The sequence below is a fragment of the Henckelia pumila genome, chromosome 4, assembly GCF_033568475.1.
Source record: "Henckelia pumila isolate YLH828 chromosome 4, ASM3356847v2, whole genome shotgun sequence".
Lineage (NCBI taxonomy): Eukaryota > Viridiplantae > Streptophyta > Magnoliopsida > Lamiales > Gesneriaceae > Henckelia > Henckelia pumila.
This window is the reverse complement of record NC_133123.1, coordinates 144,492,212-144,509,225: the sequence shown is the minus strand read 5'-3', so window position 1 is coordinate 144,509,225 and position 17,014 is coordinate 144,492,212. Positions and strand designations below refer to the sequence as shown.

Here is a 17,014-nt window from a genome sequence, read left to right as displayed (position 1 = left end):
ATTATATACATATGTTTACTCATGTCTATGTATTGGGCGTTAGCGCTCACGTCCTAGTTGTTATCTTGGACACCCTATTCCATGGGGCAGGTCGCAGGATGGACGGAGCTGGTAGTTCAAGGCAGGACTAGAGAGCAGGAGCCTTGAGGATTTTATTATACAGCAGGATCTGATATAGCTGTATAATGTTTACTGTTTAAGATTTCGATTTGGTTGTATTACTACAGATTTAAGCATGGATTATGTTACTAAGCTGATATGTAAATTATGGTTTTGTTTCCGCATATTTTACTCTGTTAAGTTATTTTCTGTATTAAGTTTAATGCATGCTATTAGTTGCCAGTTAGTAGGTGATTCCATGCAGGGTCACTACATATTCTGTTTTATTCAATCAGAGATATTTCATTCAGCTGAGCAATAATAGAGTTCTGTTCAATCTGACCATTCCATTCTGTTCAGTCTGGCCATACAACTCTGTCAGTCTGGGGTGCTTACATCACCCAAAGAACAATATTCTCTTTGATTCTGGGTGCTTACATCACTCGGGAAAATTCTTATAATAACATCGATAAGAATTCGAAAATTTACAAATCAGTAAATTAATCAATTTAATTTCAAAGGTAGATCAAGAGCACATGCAATTAGTAAATCATCGAATCAAATACTGCATAATCATGCAATACTATAAATGCATATGACTCACTCTACCCCGCTCAGCTTCTATCTCAGTCCAGAACCTAGGCTCTGATACCACCTGTTGTGGGGATCTCGGGTTTCTAATCTCGTTTTAGGGCAGCTAATGATTAATTAAACAATTAATCAAATAATTAAAGAATAATAAATCAAGAGCAGAAAAAAAAAAATTTAAAATTTCAGAGCCTCGCTCGATCGAGCAAAGTCAGCCGATCGAGCGAGCAAAAATATCAAATTCTCGGGTCTGCACAAACATTGGCCTCGCTCGATCGGGCAAAATCTACCGATCGAGCGGGCAATAAAAATCACATTTTCTGCCCAAGAATCACAAGCCTCGCTCGATCGGTAACTTTCACCCGATCGAGCGAGCTACCCTCTACTCAAAATCTGCTGCTGATCTTTGCTGTCAAAACGTGGAACCATAGCATGATTTCTCAATCAAATTCAAGTCTAAACATATAATAAATTATGAGAACATGCATACTTTCATATACCAAGTTCCTATCATCAAATCATACATGTATTACATCAAATGAATAGCTTAAAAGATATAAAACTACAAGCTATTCAACATAGCATAACAACTTCAAGTCTTAAGTTCTTGCTATGTTTGATGCTATCACTATACCAAGCTTTAACTTATAAACCCGAGTCCACACTTGCTACATCTCTCTCCCGAGCTATCAATGTCGTCTCAGACCAGCTCCTGCCCCATCTGTTGTGATGCACACACATACAAAATAAAACAACAGTCGGATAAACTCCGGTGAAAAATCATTCTCAGTATAATCGACATATAACTGCGTTAAATAAATTCATATCAACTCTAAACATATCAACTCAAGAATAGAGTAAAAATAACGCATATATCGACTCAAAATTCAAATCAAGACTTCAATTTATATAGCGCGCTTATCTCAAGAATTGATTCTTATCACTTCATTGCCATCAAGATTCGTAACCGATCTTGACATGGATATCCATCTAACGAGTTCGTAAACGATTCGCAAATAAGGTTAACCGCAACCTTGGCATAGAATCAACTCAATATACAATCATATCAAAAGCAATAAAGATCCACTACCTGTGATGGATCGACAATAACATAAGTTCTACCTCAAGAACAAGTACTTAAACAAGTATGTGATTTGTTCGGGATAACTCAAGAATAGTCGTTCTTGAGTTTCAAAGTTCCCTGACTCGCGATGTCATCATTATACCTTTCATTCTCGAGTTGACAATGTTCCACATCTGAATAGGAAGTATAACAACAACGCCTACAAGAATCTGATCATTCAAACATCAATCATCTTCACTCACATTCGCTTCCATCTTGATCACTTCTTTTTCGGTTTCAAGTTGAGGTTCTTGAGTCAATAGTCTCCTATTAAACTCTAAAACATATCATCAAAACATGCATATCAAACCTCATTCTATTCAATCATTTCAGAATTGAATCAAACTCATCAATATAGATTCAATCAACATCATTTCAAACTTCAACTTCTTCTTATTCGATATAACTCGGAGTCTTGCATCGTTCGTCTTTCAAACATGACTGAAACTGAGAAATAAAAATGCTATATCATTGCTAACATTTCACTAACATCTCAATTCAATCTTTGGTTATCAAAACTGATCCTAAAACATCAACCGGTGTTGTAGCGATTGAAAATCGGGAACCGACTCGGTATCGAATTCATTATGAACTTCTTATCAACTTCTAATCACTTCATATCATTCATACTTCAAATATCAGCAGCTATAATCACATGTTAACAAGTCAAAGACATGCTGAAACCATAACAAGTTCGTTTCTTAATTCATTTTCAATCCGACTACGATATCGAACGGCATACGACTCAAAAACACAAACATCAAGTCATAATCTGATCTCTGCCAAATTTCGTTCTTCAAAACATGCCGAGATAACAAAATACTTACATCAAATCAAAGGCCTCGTCGCAAGGATTCCAGAACATCTTTCGGAATCAAAATCGGACGAGCGGAACAAAATTTACGGCGATTTGAACAAATCGAATTCAAAGAAAAAGAAAGAGCTCTCGGCTCTCTGTTCAGAAATCTTCAATTTTGCTGAAGGAAATCTGATTTCTCCACGTGCACATGCTGATAATCTTAATCTAAATCGGATATGTATTGCATAATTGCAATTTAGTCCCTCAAGTCTTCATTAATTGCAATTCAGTCATCGGCCTTCTTTTTAATTCAATTTCAATCCAAAATAATTTAAGAATATTAGAATTAAAATCGAAACTCTAAATATTCCCAAATTAAATATATTTGGATTAAAATAAATTAAATTCGGATTAATTAAATAATCCCGACCGTTTGCACTTTAACCCTTGCAACTTCGATATTTTCAAATCAGTCCCTGATCGGGTTGTATCTTCAAAATTAATCTTCGTTAATTCCCAAAACATGGAATTTAATCTTAAATCCCATAAATATTCAAATCCAATATTTATTCTTTTAATTTAAAAATTCTCGGAATTTAATTCTCAAAATCCATAAATTATCAAATTAAATATTTTCGGCTCGGAAATTAAATCTATCATTTTCATAACTTCTCAAATCAATATTAGCCCTTAATATGAAATTTAATTCTCAAATTCCATAATTAATAATTTAATATTTTCGGGCCTTACAAAATATGCATAATCATATAACATAATCGTGAAATTAATGGATATCTTAAAATATGTATAATAATATAACATAATCATGAAATCAGTTGATTCCTATGTCAAAACATGTATAATCATATAACATAATCGTGAAATTAGTGGATTCATATCTTAAAATATGTATAATAATATAACATAATCATGAAATCAGTTGATTTCTATGTCAAAACATGTATAATCATATAACATAATCGTGAAATTAATAGATTCATATCTTAAAATATGTATAATAATATAACATAATCATGAAATCAGTTGAGTCCTATCTCAAAATATGTATAATCATATAAAATAATCGTGAAATTAATGGATTCATATCTTAAAATATGTATAATAATATAACATAATCATGAAATCAGTTTATTCCTATGTCAAAACATGTATAATCATATAACATAATCGTAAAATTAATGGATTCATATCTTAAAATATGTATAAAAATATAACATAATCATGAAAGCAGTTAATTCTTATGTCAAAACATATATAATCATATAACATAATCGTGAAATTAGTGGGTTCATATCTTAAAATATGTATAATCATATAACATAATCATGAAATCAGTTGATTCTATATGTTTTGACATAAGAATTATCATATAACATAATCATGAAATCAGTTGATTCTTCTGTCAAAACATGTATAATCATATAGCATAATCGTGGAATTAGTGTATTCAAATGTTAAAACATGTATTATTATATAATATACTCATGAAATAAGTTGATTTTTATGTTAAAATATGTATCATTATATCTCGATGGTCTTGGTTCACCAATACAAATCTCCATGTTCTACCAAAAAATCTATATGGTCTAACATGGTCTACCAAAACATCTTTATGGTCTACCATAGTCTACCAAAAAATTTATATGATCTACCGTGGTCGACCATGGTCTACCACAGAGAAATCTCCATGTCTACAGTGGTCTAGCATAGAGAAATCTCCATGGTCTACCGTGGTCGACCATGGAGAGCTATTGTTGACCATTGGAGCTCTTAAAACATTCAAAGATTCAAATGATTTCTATGTCAAACATTAAAAGATTCAACCATAAAATCTTAAATTCCTCACTTCAAAAAAAAAATAAATATACAAATCAAAACAATGTTCATCGATTATCAAACATATTACATGTTAAAAAAAAATCTAAACTCAATTACAAGTCTATGATCTAATTTTAACACTAGGTGAGCACTGTGCCTAGATAATGTATATCAAGCAGCAACTAGGACAAATGCTCTGAATCCTCGCTGTACAATAAAAAAAGTAATGAACTAGTTAGTCATCTGTCAATGCTAAACATATTAAACATTATATGTAAGAGAACCTATTGTTTTATCTGGGCTTTGAATCATCATGCATCTTTATATACCATGACCTCTCAAGATATGGATTGTTCCCAACAAGGGATAGCTGACGAGCAACATTGATAAGAATGAGTCGTATGTCCTAATCTAGAACTTTGCAATTGGGTCGTGTTTTCGCTGCAAGTCAAATATAATGCACCTGCAAAATAAAAAAATAAATGCGTTAAAACAATTAAAAAAACAACTATTAGTGGGTCAACCCAAAACCGTGTCTGGTCGCCAAAGAACAATTACCCAATAGCTTAGGTCGACCCAAGGCTTGAGTGCCCAAGGGTTGACCCAAGCACATGGGTCGACCCAAACCCAAGTACACATGTTTGGGTCTGAACAAGCAAACAATAACGCAATAGCTTGGGTCGACCCACAACCGTGCCTGGGTCAACCCAAGGCTTGGGTGCCCAAGGGTTGACCCATGCTTGGTCAGACCCAAGCACATGCACATGCTTGGGTCTGACCAATCATGGCTCAGACCCAAGCACGATCCAAGGTTTTGGGTTGACCCGCTTGGGTCTTTCCAGTTTGTTTGTTTTTATATTTTAAATAAATAATTTAAAAAAAAACATATTAGTTTGTTCATCTCTCAAAAAAGGATTTGAGAAAGAGAATAGATATTTTTTTGAAAAAAAGAGAATAGTGAGATGAAATCTGGAAAATGGATAAGAATGAGGGAAGAAGAGGAGAGTTTGACGAGAAGGAGAGGAGAGTGACGAGAAGAGACAAAAAGCTTAGGTTAAAAAATGTTTTAAAATATAATGATATATATATAGTTAAACGAAGGACAATATCGTAAATCGCTAAAAATAGAATTGAGTCCATTTTCCCCAATTTTCCCCATTATATACACGGCAACAGCGTTGAAGCTCCTGAGTCTCTGCAGGTTTCCTCAAGGTTCATTCAAATTCTTATCTTTTTTCCTTTTCGACAGATCGAGTATCGTTCAACTGCCAATTTCATTTCATTATTTTATTCAAATTTTAGCTCGTTTTTGTCAGCAGATTTTCGGTTATGGAGACTCTGTTCGGGAAAATGCGGAGCCTGGATGCGTACCCTAAGATCAACGAGGATTTTTACAGCAGAACTCTCTCTGGCGGCGTCATCACCTTAGTTTCATCTGTTTTTATGCTGCTCCTCTTCATCTCCGAGCTCAGTTTGTATCTTTCTCACCTTAAATTGTGTGTGCAATCGTGTGATCGCCTTTTGTTGATATTGCTTTATGTGTTGTTTTTCTCGACAAAATTTTTTATTCATCTGAGTTTTCGAGTGTCAGGGGTTCTATCATCAGACTTTATCTTGTGGATAGGGTAGCAAATAAGATGCTAGGCGAGGACAGAGAAAATCAAAGTTGATCTTTGACAATTATCATTCTACTGATTAGTACTGGATGTTTGATGATATCATCCCTGGTAGTCAAGCTCGTTATGGAAAATTGACGTTTTAGTTAGTCAATGCGTTGTTACAAGGTCCTAATTGTAAAATGACATTCATATTATGATGTATGAATTTTTAAGAGATCAGAATAATGGATCAAGGTACTGTATGTAATGATTCACGGATCAATTTCCATTGGACAGAATTCTGTCCTTTAACAGAATTTGTGTCTGTTTCTTTGCGTGGAATATATTGTTACCTTTCTCTGAAAAAATGTACCTCATAAATTCCAATAACTATTATCTAGATAGTTTTGACATTCCTTGCCTTGAATATGGTTTGATGCTATTGATTTTTATTTCTTCCTCTTTGTCGAGTACGGTTTGTTTAATGTTTCCCTTTTTTCAGGATTATATTTCCACACTGCAACCGAGACCAAGTTGGATGTAGACACATCGAGAGGAGAAAGGCTTCGCATTAATGTATTTCCTCCTATCCCTATGTATAATTATTCCGCCTCTCAAATATTTTTTTAGAAATTTAATCATTCATCCCATCCAGTTTTCTTCGCAATTGCCTTCATGAATCAATTCTCACCCCTTTTGGGCCTTTGTTTGTTGCTGTGTTGAGTGTGAATGTGAATGTTCCTTCCTTCCCTTTGGTTTTTGTACCTTCTTCTTGGGGGATTGGGTAGTGGCTGGAGAAACATGAATCCATGATTGTAATATCTGTACTCATATTTTTTCCTGAATCTTTGTATTTTATGCACTTGATATGACTTTGAAATAAAAATTTGAATTACGTAATAATCTAACTATTCAAACACCAAAATTATATTTGTTTATTAAGATGGAATTGTGGCTGTATTTACTCAGTAAACGGCAGATTTTGATAATAAAAACCTGCTTTCTGTCTTATGAAACTAACTCATTGGTGTTAACATCTTTCGTTTGGTTTTGGCTTTGAGGTTGTTTGAATATTACTTAAAAGATCAAACGTATTGAGCTGGAATCTTACTTTTGAGTCAGATTACGATTACAAGTTGAGCTTGAGCAACCTGATATGTGAAATAGACCCACTCATTTTTTCCCACTTTTTTTACCTTATTATTATTATTATTATTATTATTATTACAAACATTTATTTATCTATATCCTGTTTTTTTTTATTTCAGATTTTTGCTTTGTTTATAAAGTTGTTTGTTAAAGAATTTTGATGATGCTGGGCGAACTATGCTTGACTAGAAAATTAATTGTGATTTTCTACATCACATCTAAATTGCAGTTTGATGTGACTTTTCCAGCCCTTCCATGCTCTATACTTAGTCTTGATGCTATGGATATAAGTGGGGAACAACATCTGGATGTGGTAAGTTCTTTAGAAAGATCATATCTTTTAATGCCTTCTCAGAGTTCTATTTCCACCTAAAAGAAAAGTTTTCATTTAGAATTGTCATTTACTTGTGCAGAATCAATATTTTTCGGATTTACATGGAGGAGTGTATTGTTGTAATGATTTTAAATTGTCAGTAGTAATAAACTCGTTTCTTCCGATTCTCCTTCAGTATGTGATGATACGTGGGTGTGCCACAAAATGAGGTTCAAATGGATGGGTGTTATTGAACTATTATTAAGCCTGTTGCCTTTGAACATGAACTCTCAGCCAAGGATATTTTTCCCCAGCAACTGTTTAGATATTGCTTATGAATTTGAACCAGAAAGAAGTGTGACCCTGCAAAGTATATTTATTTCACAGATTTATTAAAGATAATAATAAGGTGCACACTGCTGTATTTCTCCTGGGACTGTGACAATTTTATTTACTTTTTCAGAGACATGATATAACTAAAAGGAGGATCGATGCTCATGGTAATATCATAGAAACAAGGGCGGATACTATTGGTGCTCCAAAGGTAATTATTTATGAGTATTCTCTATTGCATTAGAGGACTGTCATCTTTTGATAGGTGATATATAGTTGCTCACTGTGCCAGGAACATCTGTAAAGTAGTCTACTTCATGGAGTCATGCTGAATAGACCTTTCTCTATTGTAGCTATTTAAGCAGCATGTTTTTGTTGTTACTACCAAAATGGTCGTGACCGATTCTTTTCCTTGTTTGCATGTTCTTAAAATGACATAGATTGAACTTCCTTTACAAAGGCATGGTGGAAGACTGGACCATAATGAGACTTATTGTGGTTCATGTTATGGTGCAGAAGTGGTAAGACATTTTCATATTATTATGTTCATTATGTTGCTTTTATGTGTGTCTTTGAAATGGATTGCGAAGAAGGTCAGGGACAAGTGTTAAGAGCTCAGGCTGAGCTTTGTCTTTCCCTGAAGAGATTTTACAACTTTTTAATCATGAATTTACTGGAGTAGAATATATGTCTATATGTCTGATCTTTTTGTCAAAAATGAGGAAATCTTATATTTTACTTCAACGTTTGTGCACTTAATTATACAGAGTGAGAGTCATAGAGAAGGAAAATACCAAAAGTTTGGGATTCATATATACATAATCCCGTAATCTATGCTATCCTAACATACAGCCTATCTATTTAATATTCAAACAACCAATCTAATTCTTAATTGATCTTATCATGACCTACAACAGTCTCCCTCAAGCTGGTAGATATGGATCTTCCATTCCCAGCTTGGAAATTATGTCTTGAAAGGCTTCGTTGTTCAGTCCCTTGGTGAGCACATCAGCGAGTTGACCATTGGTAGGTACGTATGGTGTTGAAATAAGTCCACTGTCAATTTTCTCCTAAATGAAGTGTCTATCCGCTTCTACAGGTTTCGTCCTATCATACCCACTGGATCATGGGAAATATTGATAGCAGATTTATTATCACAGAAAAGTTTCATAGTTCCTTCCCACTTGACATTAAAGATCATCAAGGATTATCTTGATGCACAATAATTCACATATTCCCAAGGCCATTGGCCCATTGCCCTAAACTCTGCTTTGGAGCTTGATCTTATTACCACATTTTGTTATTTGCTCCTCCATTTCACCAAATTACCCCCAGGGAAGTGCAATATCCAGATTTAGATCTCCTATCCACAGGGATTCTGCATAATCAGCATCGGTATATACTTTGATGTTCGATCCAGTATTTATTTTAAACAAAACACCCTTTCCAGGACTGGTTTTTCGATAATGTGGTATTCTGTGGACTGCCTGTAGATGCCTTTCTGTTGGATCATGCCTAGATGAACTCACAATACTCACTGCAAATGCAATATCAGGTCTCGTGTGAGAAAGATATATAAGCTTCCCTACTGGCTTTTGAGACATTTCTTTACCAACCACAGGATCTTTAGTTAATTAACCGATCTTCTGATTAATATCGAATGGTGTCTGGGCTGGTTTGCAAATTGCAAGTGAACATTCTTGTCTCCTTCATAAGTCTGTGATATATTTCTGCTGTGAAATAAAGATACCCTTGCTAGAATATGCCACTTCAATTCCAAGAAAATATTTCAGCCTCCCAAGCTCCCTTTCTTCAAATTCTTTTACTAGACATCTTTTTAGAATTTTTTTCGTTCTCATTATTCCTAGTCATGATTATGTCGTCAACATATAACAAGAGAATTGTGACTTCTCGTGAGATTTTATGATTGGAGAAATGGCCGGAATCTTGATCGGAAAGAGCAAGAAGTGTCGACCGGAAAAATGTTAAACCTAGGCATTGGTACCATGTCAAAAATTTGGAAATCTTATATTTTACTTCAACGTTTGTAAACTTGTTTATACAATTAGAGAGTGAGTCTTAGAGAAAGAAAATACCATAAGTTTGAGATTCATATCTACATGATCCCATCATCTATGCTATAAAAAAATTACAGCCTATCAATTTAAGATGCAAACAATCAATCTAATTCTTTAATTGATTTTATCGTGATCTCTAACGCTTCTTATTGCTTTTATTTGATCAAACACACATTATGGTTGCAGGCAGATGACGATTGTTGTAACAATTGTGAAGAAGTTCGTGAAGCTTATAGAAAAAAAGGCTGGGCATTGTCGAATCCAGATTCTATTGACCAGGTCTCTCTCTCTCTCTCTCTCTCTCTCTCTCTCTCTCTCTCTCTCTCTGATTTTTCTTGTAATGGAGCTTTATTTGTATCTCAAGTTTGTTTCCATATCAATCCAATTTTCACCTTCACTGCCTTTTGAACCTTTTTTGGAGTGTGTGTATGTGTGTGTTATGGAGGTATGGAACACAAGTGAAGATGCCTGCCTTATTTTCTTTCTTTTTATTGCTTTATAAGGCTTTACGTAAATTTTGATTCTTTTCTTTGTTTTTTTTCTTGTTATTTGCTCTATTTTGTTTTCTTTATTCTTCTTGACATGGTACCAGCTCTTCATCATTGTCAGCTTGCCTGTATAGGGGTCGGGAAGATATATGCAGTTGAATCTAGTTTCGTTGAACATAGCATATAGATCAGTGGTTCTAAGTGTTCTAACTTGTGCGCTTTATGTTTTCCCCATTGTCACATTAACTTAGTGCAAAAGAGAAGGTTTTCTTCAAAGAATCAAAGAAGAAGAGGGTGAAGGATGCAACCTCTATGGATTCCTGGATGTCAACAAAGTAGGTGGTAATTTTCATTTTGCACCTGGGAAGAGTTTCCAGCAGTCAAATGTTCATGTCCATGATCTGCTAGCCTTTCAGAAAGACAGTTTTAATGTGAGATGTTATTTATGTGCCTTTACCATGTGTTTACTTTCTTATAGAAAACCTATTGAAAAACTTTCACAGTGCTTCATGATGTATACAAATGAGTTACTTCTCTTTCGATTCATTATACTTGTTTTGAGCTTCAAGAATTGAATTTTGGATCTATACTGCAGATAAGTCACAAGGTCAACAGATTAGCCTTTGGAGACTTCTTCCCTGGTGTTGTGAATCCTCTGGATGGGTATTTTTTTCTGCTTTTCTTAGCGTCAATGTCACTATGTGAAGTTTATCTGCATTTGTGTCTAAATGCAGCGTGCAATGGACACAACAAACACCAAATGCCATGTACCAGTATTTTATCAAGGTTTGTAGTTTATGTATCTTCTTGCTATATGGTAAAATAACGATAATTTTTGTCAACCTTTATTTTTTTGTCATGCCTTTTGGGGCTGTCTTTGGTTCGAAACATAGAGTGCGTATAATTGTGCCGCCACTGAAAAATGTTACATGATCAGTCGAGCTTTTGGCACAAAGAACTACTTTCTGAGCACTGTTGTTCCTGCATATAGAGAAATTGTGTAGTTCAACATTTTGGATGAAAACATTTGTTCATTTACTTTTGAAGCAGAAGGTAGTAGAATCTTGAATTCACTTGTCCTAAACAAAAGATTAAGTAGGCGACCTTGTGTAGTAGAAACTGAATTCCTGTAACACTGCTTCGTTGGTTGTTTATTTCTGTTGCAAACAATGAACTGTTAAGAGTAAATTTTTGAAGTTATAGGTTGCATGAGTGTTTAATCTGTTTGCATATTGCAGGTGGTACCAACTGTATTCACAGATGAGAATGGACATGCCATCCGTTCAAATCAGGTATGATTGAAACACTACAAGCGCATTTTCAAATCTAATACCCTGCTGCATTTTACGTCGGGATCTTTCTACTGGAAAGGACTTGAGATTCATAATATTTTGTTGTGCCACAGTTTTCAGTTACTGAACACGTTAAAGGAGCAGAACTAGGTCGACTTCAAGCTCTTCCTGGAGTTTTCTTCTTTTACGACCTCTCACCAATCAAGGTGAATATATACAAATATAGAAGTACTGGATAACTATTCCATCCTGACTGTCATCAGAGTGAAATCGAGCCAGTCACTTTCTAAATTTGCCATTTTCTTTGAAAGCGTAAAGTAATCCTTCTGTTCTTTATTTCATGGTTACAGGTGACTTTCACGGAAACGCATGTCTCATTCTTGCATTTCTTGACCAACGTCTGTGCCATTGTTGGAGGTCTCTCTCTGTCTATGTGTGCCTGTACATTTTTATGTTTAATCCTTTGACAGCCATGTATTTTTGGTCATCTGGTCTGTTATATTTGCAGGTGTTTTCACGGTCTCAGGGATAGTTGACTCGTTTGTATATCACAGTCAAAAAGCAATAAAAAGAAAAATGGAAATCGGAAAATTTAGTTGATGATACATGCGCCTGCACTACAATTGCTTTGAAGTTGGAAGAAGGTGGTGGTTGGAGAGGAGCATTTTTATTTTCCCTGAACAAAATTAAAATAGTTGAGAAATTCCCTTTTAGGCGTAAAGCTCTCGATGAATACAAATAAAAACTATTTTCACTATATTCAAAGGTACAAGTACAACTCAAGTTTTATGAAGACTTGCTTCATATATCCACTAGGTGCCATGGCAGTTGACATTGCTTTCGAGTCACTCGTTCATCGATAGAAATTTGTCTTTATTTCTATTTCAAAACGTTTTTATCTCCAAAAATCGAACATAAATTATCAGAGAACATGAATCACTATTACAAATTATATTGGTTTACTTGCTAGCAAGTGTATTTGATGAATTCCACTAGAATCCAACACTATCTTCCCTGGAAATCAAGACTGAAAAATCTTTATTGTTTCATTTCATATGCCAACTAGCTACATGGAAAAGATATCGCCCATACGTCATCTTTCGGGGGCAAGATTTTATATTTCTGGTCTCATTATTCTAATTCAACCTTTTCTTTTACCATCTAATTTCTTTGCCGTGGATCCAACCAATTCGCCAGCCCGGGATTCTTCTTCTAGCATCTGAACCACACTTCTCATTGTAGGCCTCGTTCCTGGGACCCTTGCTGTGCAGAGAATAGCAACTTTTAAAATTTTTAAAGCTTCTTCTTTATAAATTTCTGGAATTGTCGAGTCCACAATACTTAAAACACTCTCTTTAGTCTTCAATTTGCTAGACACCCATTCAACTATGTCTTTGGCCTCCCCAAACTCGGGCTCGATAGGCATCTTCCCCGTTACAAGCTCCATTAGTACCACTCCGAAGCTATATAGATCGCTCTTCTCGTTAACTTTGTTCGTATATCCATATTCTGCAGACAAGCAAGCATGATAATATAAGATGTCTTATAACATGTTCGATTTTATGGAGCAATTCCTTGTTTGTAACCATTTAAAGTTTTAGATAAAACGGCTGACTTGTGACAACCTGGTTACCTGGAGCTATATAACCATGCGTCCCCGCGAAGGTTTGAGTAGATTCGTGATCAGTTGAACTTGCCTGAACAATCTTTGCAAGTCCAAAATCAGCAATCCGGGGCTTCAATAATTCATCCAAAAGGATGTTGCTCGACTTGACATCGCGATGGATTATCGGCCTGTCGCAACCATGATGCAAGTACTCTAACCCTTTTGCAGCACCAAGTGCAATTTCCAATCTTGCGTCCCAATCAAGAGAGAACTTTTTACTGGTATGCAATCTATCCCAAAGACTCCCATTAGGCATATACTCATACACCAACAAGCTTGAGTCCTCACTAGTTATGCTACAATACAACTTCACAACATTAATGTGCCTAATAGAACTTAATGTTTCAACCTCTGATTCAAATTCCCGAGACCTGGTGCCTCGCCTTTCCAATATCCGAGTCGAACTGCCCATCTTTTTCAGGGCATTGTGCGGAAGATGAGAGTGTAAAATGTGTTTCACTGCAAATACCTTTTCGTCTCTAACGACAACTTTATACACATTGCCTGAACCACCTCGGCCTATTAAATTTTCGGGCTTGATAGAATCAAGAATATCATCCTCTGTGAAAGTTAAAATATGAAAAGACTTTAGGTCCCACGAATCATCCTTCAAAGATCGTTCCTCTCCATGTTCGCTCTTCCTTTTTAATAAAAAGAATGCAACCATGGAAACAAGCCAGGCAATGGCAGCAACCACGAGGCATAACAAAACTGCTACAAGGTACTTGGACATGCGATATTCACGCGAACATCTCCGGAATCCCTTGATTTTCTCAGTGCAAAGACCACGATTGCCCAAAAAGCTGCCATTATTGGCTTCAATCAAAAGTGATTCGGGTATAGGACCCGTTAATCGATTATAGGAAAGATCCAGAAGATTCAGCCTCAGAGAAGACAGTGTCTCTGGGATTGGACCGGAGAGTTGATTTCTTGACAAGTTCAAGAAATTAAGAGCAGACAAGGTGCCAAGAGAGGCTGGAATTCGCCCACTCAGTGAATTAAAAGCCATGTTAATGTCATTGATGGAAAGAGAGCTGTGTAATGAATCTGGTATGGAACCAGAAAACTGGTTTACCTGAAACTGAATAGTGTTGAGTTGCTTCAATTCTCCAATGGAGACTGGTATTTCGCCTGAAAACTGATTGTAACTCAAGTCAATAGATACCAAAGACGAAGCCTTGGAGATCTCAGAAGGCAATTCTCCTGAAAACCTATTGTTGGCAAGAAAAAGATGCACCAAGTTTCTGGCTTTCCCTATATCAGAAGTAATAGGCCCTTCAATTTTATTATCCGCTAAATCAATAATTTCTGCGTTAGGCAACCCCCATATCCCAGCAGGGACATGACCCGATAGTTGATTCTTGCTGACACGAAAACGTATCAGCGTCGTGCAGTTGGCATACGTTCCGGGGATTTGCCCCGTTAAGTTGTTCTGCAGAAGTGCAAGTTTCTTCGTCGTGCCCATTTTGCACATGTGCGGAGGGATCGAGCCTGAGAAAAAATTCTCAGACACGTCGATGAAGAAGATTTCGGCCGACGAGCCCAGGTTTTGAGGAATTTTCCCCGAAAGGTTGTTCCCGTAAAGTGACAAATTCACGAGATTTTTGAAATCCCCAAATTCAGCAGGAATTTCGCCGGACAACTGATTTTGATAGAGGTGTACGCTTCTCAGCTTATGCATGAATCTGATTTCAGAGAGACTTCCGGAGAGATGATTGGCGGAAGCATCAAAATTCTCAAGATTTGTGAGATTTCCCATCCCGGAAGGAAATTCACCAGTCAATTCGTTCCGGTACAGCTCAAGCTGCCACAGCTTATTAAGTTTGGTGATCCCATGGGGGATGTTACCAGTAATGCTATTCTGAGCTAATTCAAGATTAATAAGCTGAAGGAGATTTGAGATGTGTTCAGGGATTTGGCCTTGGATGCTGCAGTTGGACAAGTAAAGCCAATTGAGGTTGGTGAGATTGAGAATCACGTGAGGGAATGGATGTAGATCAAAGGCGTTGTCACCGAGACTCAACGCAACAAGATTAGTCATGTTTTGAAGAGAATCCCAAGGGAAGATTCCTGAAAAGCCACTGTTGTTAGCGTACAAAGAAACAATCCCAGTAAGGGATGAGATGTCTGGAAATGGTCCAGAGAAGAAGTTGTTCCCCAAGTCCAAGTAGTTGAGAGAAGAGGTGCAGGAGGTGAAATCTTGGGTTACGGGACCGTGGATACTGTTGAATCCGAGGGAAAGTTTCTCCAGAGACGTCAAGTTGCAGATGGCATTGACAGGAAGGAACCCATATAGATTCTGGTTGGAGAGATCAATTTCTTTGACAAAACCATGAGAATCACAAGTGATTGTTGAAAAGTTGCAAACTGGGGTATGGAGGTTCCAGGAATCGAATATTTTGGTGTGGGAACCATGGAAAGCAGATTTAATAGATAACAGGGTTTGCAGTTCATCGGAGTGGACCAAGGATAGGAGGCAGAGGAAGAGGAAGAGGAAGTGAAAATACACGGTAGCCGCCGCCAATGCCATGCAGTACCGATCGATCTTTTCTTTAATGTTTGAACGTCAAGTAGGTAACTAGACAGAGAGTATTATTCATGCAGTAAAAATCTCTGTAATGATAATATGAAATCCATAATTGGGAAAATAAGGGATATATATCTGGTCTTGTTTTTAATTCAATAGATAAACTTCTGATTGAAAAGATTATATTACTCCTATTTTAAATGTTTTCTCTCTCTCTCCTCCTCCTTCTTCTTTCACGTTTCTGTGTTGTTTTTTTTTTCTATTTTCTTTTCTCTCTCCCCTTCCTCATTTTCCCTCATCTTTTTTTTTTTGTTAAATTCACCAAGCGGTTGATCGTCTTTCTTGCCCAAACGGTAGACTTGGGCTCGGTTCACTGCCAAAGCGGTCGACCGCTTTGACAGCTTGGTCCCGGCTTGGTCGACCCAGGATTGGGTCAACCCAAATCATTATTTATATATTTTATTGTGTAGTATTATTATCAAAAATATTGTTGGTTTAGTGGTTAAAGTCTAGGTTGAGAGAGGAGTGTCAGGTTTGAATTTTGGAGAGAAGAAAGGGAAGGGAGGGAGGAGGGAAAATGAGAGTTGGAAATAATTTTTTTTTTTTAAAAAAAAATATCAAATTACCCTTAATTGAGATTTTTTGACTGAATTAAAAAATCAAGAGTTTTTTTTATTGAATTAAAAACAAGACTAAACCTATTTATTTAAATGACCCTAATTGGAATTCGGGATTATTCAAGGAAAAAAGCATAGCAATGCAATGCAAATCCAGGCGAATTGAACATGGAGCGAAGAAAATGCATATGATAGGTCCCACCAAAGCGCCGCCTACTTTGACTTCCACTCTTTCAAAATGATGATCTTCCTTATCTATAAGGCCAACAAAATTATAAAATAGAAATCCCACCGTCTGTTGTCTTTGTGGGATGATCCTGAATTCTTCAAGATAACTATTCGCATTAATTTTTCAAATATAAATATTATTAATGATATGCCAACGATAATATAAATTAACCCATGACCCAACTTAACTCGATCTTAGTAGGAATTCATATATTTGCTTATTGACGCTCATGGCATAATATATTAAGGAAATGTTTGCAATTATTTAAAAAGGAAT

General features: G+C 35.9%; 2 protein-coding genes across 4 annotated transcripts; one reads left to right on the top strand and one right to left on the bottom strand.

Annotated features, from left to right (window-relative positions):
* The first annotated feature begins 5,532 nt into the window (after positions 1 to 5,532).
* On the top strand, positions 5,533 to 12,507 carry LOC140866507 (uncharacterized). Of its 2 annotated transcripts, none has more exons than XM_073271508.1 (14): positions 5,533 to 5,660; positions 5,768 to 5,919; positions 6,549 to 6,622; positions 7,425 to 7,508; positions 7,972 to 8,052; positions 8,282 to 8,362; positions 10,106 to 10,198; positions 10,659 to 10,838; positions 11,003 to 11,070; positions 11,142 to 11,193; positions 11,646 to 11,699; positions 11,813 to 11,905; positions 12,050 to 12,116; positions 12,208 to 12,507. In XM_073271508.1, exons 2-14 carry the CDS (start codon positions 5,778 to 5,780, stop codon positions 12,297 to 12,299), a joined length of 1,161 nt encoding a protein of 386 aa, XP_073127609.1. In that variant the 5' UTR covers positions 5,533 to 5,660; positions 5,768 to 5,777; the 3' UTR covers positions 12,300 to 12,507. The 2 variants fall into 2 exon arrangements, with proteins under 2 accessions (XP_073127609.1, XP_073127608.1); XM_073271507.1 differs by having other exon boundaries at positions 11,115 to 11,193.
* Positions 12,508 to 12,590: 83 nt separating this feature from the next.
* LOC140866505 (receptor-like protein kinase 7) lies at positions 12,591 to 16,010 on the bottom strand. 2 transcript variants are annotated; one of them, XM_073271505.1, is made up of 2 exons: positions 13,333 to 16,006; positions 12,591 to 13,208 (listed from the first exon to the last, which is right to left on the bottom strand). In XM_073271505.1, the coding sequence occupies exons 1-2, from the start codon at positions 15,893 to 15,895 to the stop codon at positions 12,841 to 12,843; spliced, it is 2,931 nt and encodes a 976-aa protein (XP_073127606.1). In that variant the 5' UTR covers positions 15,896 to 16,006; the 3' UTR covers positions 12,591 to 12,840. The 2 variants fall into 2 exon arrangements, with proteins under 2 accessions (XP_073127606.1, XP_073127607.1); XM_073271506.1 differs by having other exon boundaries at positions 13,004 to 13,208; positions 13,325 to 16,010.
* Positions 16,011 to 17,014: the final 1,004 nt, after the last annotated feature.

Bases quoted from the DNA above. Each gene is read 5' to 3' on its own strand.
- LOC140866505 (XM_073271505.1), bottom strand. From the start codon at position 15,895: ATGGCATTGGCGGCGGCTACCGTGTATTTTCACTTCCTCTTCCTCTTC. The intron at 13,209-13,332 runs GTAACCAGGTTG...GCTTGTCTGCAG, and splicing joins GCATGGTTATATAGCTCCAG to AATATGGATATACGAACAAA.
- LOC140866507 (XM_073271507.1), top strand. From the start codon at position 5,778: ATGGAGACTCTGTTCGGGAAAATGCGGAGCCTGGATGCGTACCCTAAG. The intron at 10,199-10,658 runs GTCTCTCTCTCT...ACATTAACTTAG, and splicing joins ATCCAGATTCTATTGACCAG to TGCAAAAGAGAAGGTTTTCT. The intron at 11,906-12,049 runs GTGAATATATAC...TCATGGTTACAG, and splicing joins ACGACCTCTCACCAATCAAG to GTGACTTTCACGGAAACGCA.